This window comes from Pygoscelis adeliae, unplaced genomic scaffold (genome assembly GCF_000699105.1).
Source record: "Pygoscelis adeliae isolate BGI_AS28 unplaced genomic scaffold, ASM69910v1 Scaffold127, whole genome shotgun sequence".
NCBI classification, from domain to species: Eukaryota; Metazoa; Chordata; class Aves; order Sphenisciformes; family Spheniscidae; genus Pygoscelis; species Pygoscelis adeliae.
This window is the reverse complement of record NW_008825208.1, coordinates 6,502,398-6,505,743: the sequence shown is the minus strand read 5'-3', so window position 1 is coordinate 6,505,743 and position 3,346 is coordinate 6,502,398. Positions and strand designations below refer to the sequence as shown.

Below are 3,346 nucleotides of genomic sequence, written 5' to 3'. Positions count from 1 at the left end.
CTGCCTCTTCACTTGGAAGACCTGGCAGTGGTGAAGGAGACCATTGCCCCCCTGCTTTTCAGAACAAGGCTGTATTCGTCCCCAAAATGGGACCACACAATGTGCAGTCCTCCTCAGGAAGAATTTAATGTCCTGTCCTTCCATTTTTTGCTCTTGTTTGAAAGCAGCTCACCCTGTTCACATCACACTAAAGCTATTGGGCAAAGCACTTTCTTGGGACGCTGGCTGGTAAGAGCGGACAGAGGACAGAATTACTGGTAGGAGTTAAGAGGGGCAAACTTCAAACTTCCTGGAAGCCTGAGTGAAGGAGACAAAAGTAAAATTTTCACAGTGCTCCAGCTTCACTTTCTTCGCCAGCTTGGGGACGACACCCCTGAGGGAGCGGAGCCCCATCCTCTGCTCCTTGTACCAGATGTTCCCCATGCCGCTGACCTCCTTCCGGGGCGTCAGGTAGAAGGGAGACTTGGCCTCCATCTGCGTCGGGGGCCGGTGTACGAACATGTACTTGTAGAGGAGGCAGTATGGGCAGAGCTTGTGCCCTTTCGAGTGCTCGTGGTAGATCTGGCCGTAACACGCTCTGTTCGCATTCACCCTGCTTTCTTGCTTCATGCTATCTGTTCTGGCAAAAAACGGCCTGTTCTGAGAGTCTTTGAGCAATTCAATGTCGCCAAACATTAAGTCCACGTGCTCCTGTAAGGTTCGCATGTTCAGGTGCTGGCTGTTGTATTTCACCACCGTGGACAGCAGGGCTACGGGGCTGTCATCTCCCAGGCATCCCATCCTCCACATCTCTTCCTCATCAGAAAGGGAGAAGTAGACAATGTTGCGAGAGCGGGCACCAGACATCCCAGCCTTGCTCAGAACCTTGAGCTTCTCCTTGAGCTTTCTGGTGGAAGAGCTGAAGGTGCTGCTGGTGATGGAGAAACCAGCACCAGCATTCTTGAGGATCCGGTCCAGGCCTCGTCGGATAGCGTGGAGGGACGTGGCTAGAAAGTCAGACCCATCTGTTTTCTTCACGGTGATGTAAAAGTCCTCCAGGAGTTCATTGAGCTTCACTGCTGGGATCTGGAACAACATGAAGGGGAAAGATGTGTCAAGGTACTTATGGGAAGGAAATACGTCGCAGGTGGGGAAGACACGTTTAGGGCTTCTCCATGCTCTGTCTGAAGAGACCTGCAGCAGCTTCCACGCTTCCCCAGAAGTTTGTTTTTGGGCAGCCTTAGAGTCTTGGGAAGAGGCTACATGTTTATCTAAGCAAAAGAGATGCAATGAAACCCCATGGTGTAAGGATGCTCAGGCAGACCAGATCCATCTCACTGGCTGGCACCACTTTTGCACCAGCTGTAGAAATCCAGATTCCTGAGAAAGGAGCCACATTCCTGGCTATTTAGAAGTGAGGTGTGACTGTGTGCAAATGTGTGACCTACCACTTGGGTGTAATACTCTGTACTTTTGCAGTAACGTGGTACCTATGGAAACCTTTCAGGCGGAGAAGGAGGAGGAGGAAGAGAAAGAGAAGGAGGAAGAGGAGGAGAAGAAGGAGGACAAAAAGGAGAAGCAGCAGCAGCTTCTTCTTTTGGCCATGAGATGTCAGTATTGCAGTCAGGCTGCCAGTCAGGCTGCTTTGGCCTGCCAATGTCTTAGATCAACCTAACAGAGAAACTTAGTTATAAAAATGTGAGTGGGGCTTTTTGTACTTTGGCCCTTAGCCACAGTCCTTATTTTTGGTGTGTACACTGATTTTGCTGGGAGTTCATTTTTGAAGAAAAGTCCTCAAATGCTCTGAATTGCATTGGCTAGCTCTGGGAGCAAAAATCATGCAAACAGTATGTCCTTATGGTAACAGCAGGGAATCTTGTCACATGGCAGCGTGAGGCCAAGGTTGTGTGCAAGTGTTACGTACATGGAAATCTTTAGTATCACCCTGGGTTTCCAAGCTACTGGCTCAACCATAAAGGCAACAGGGTGTGAATTAGAAAAGGTTACAGCTTTATTAAAAGAAACTTGGAAGGTCCCCAAGACCACAAGGACGTAAAGAAGGCTGAAATCCCCTCTGTTTTCAAACTTCATGATAACTTAATTTGACCGGGGGGGCTGGCTCTCACCACTGAAAGAACAGTATTTTGCTAAGTTTTCTGACCTTAGTGATGTCCATGTAATCTCCGAGTCCTTTGGTCATGCACCAGTATCTCCACACGTTGAGAGCATAGAGGGTGGCCTTGGTGGTGTTGGGGCTCACAGCATTGATACACAGGTACTTGAGGTCGTCACCAAAATTAAAGACGGGAAACTTGCTGAGCTTAGTTGAATACGCTAGAAAACAAATAAAGAAAGGGGATAAAAATAGCTTGTCCTAGTGACATGCTGCCACCATTTCTGGCTAAGAGCAACTTGGTGTTTTTCACAAAATGTGAGGAATTTAGGAAAGATGAGACACAGCACTTCCCTGACGATTTCCTATGGCTTTGTGCGCTGAAAACTCAGATGCGGCAGGAGGGGCACCAACCTGAAGTCACCCTATGGTTGCCGCAAAGCTGAAAATGTACTGCCTCACAGGGCCAGTAATAGAGAGGGAGTAACACAGCATCTTTTACCTTGCTGCAGAAACAGTGGGTGGATGACAAAGGCAACGGTTTTTCCTTTGTTAGTTGACTCAGGAGCAGGGGAAAAACTTGTCCTATTCCTGTACAGCCTGACTCTGTGCCGCCAGTGTGTCACACCATCATGGGTGCCTGTGCAAGCTGGACAGGCAACGCTAACCAAGTAGGATTTTCCACTTACACCCACTTTCTACTCCCTGTTAGGCACAACAGAATCTGTCCCTGTTGCTTCAGTGGACCAAAGGCAGGTGCATCTTGATGAATACCCTGAGTTAAGTGAAGACAGGCAGTGTGCATTTCATAAAAGGAGAGCCTCAGCCCCACAGGCAGGAACTGAAAGTAGAGGATTGATGGAGAACCTTTTTATAGATGTTCAGACACTTAATATCCTTTATGAAAGAGTAATACATTTTTATGATACCACTATAATTTTATTATATCCACTATACTTTGTCTACTTTGTACAGGGCTGAAGCTAATGGATTTTGCAGCCCAATGCATGTTAGCTGCAAAAGGTTGCTCTGAACATCCATGCACTGAGCTAGGGATCCCCACGGCAACCACCTCAGCGCAGCAGGAAAAGGGAAGAGGTGGTACTCAAGAGGAGAGAGATGTTGGATTTCTCCTTCTAACCTTCAGTCCTGCAGCCGCAGCTGACCATCACTGCAGCCCAGAGGTGTAAATCTGCACACTAGGAAGAGGTGATTTTAAAAAGAGGTTTCTTTCCTTGCAGCTTTTGCTGTTAA

General features: G+C 48.0%; 1 protein-coding gene across 1 annotated transcript in view; it reads right to left on the bottom strand.

Moving 5' to 3' along the window:
• Nucleotides 1-264: 264 nt before the first annotated feature.
• Nucleotides 265-3,346, bottom strand: part of KIAA1958 (KIAA1958 ortholog) — a 44,538-nt gene continuing 41,456 nt past the window's right edge. The window contains exons 4-5 of the mRNA XM_009329007.1: nt 2,141-2,313; nt 265-1,065 (exon numbers count right to left, since the gene is read on the bottom strand). Coding sequence (XP_009327282.1) covers nt 265-1,065; nt 2,141-2,313 — 974 coding nt within the window. The remainder of the gene's footprint in view (nt 1,066-2,140; nt 2,314-3,346) is intronic.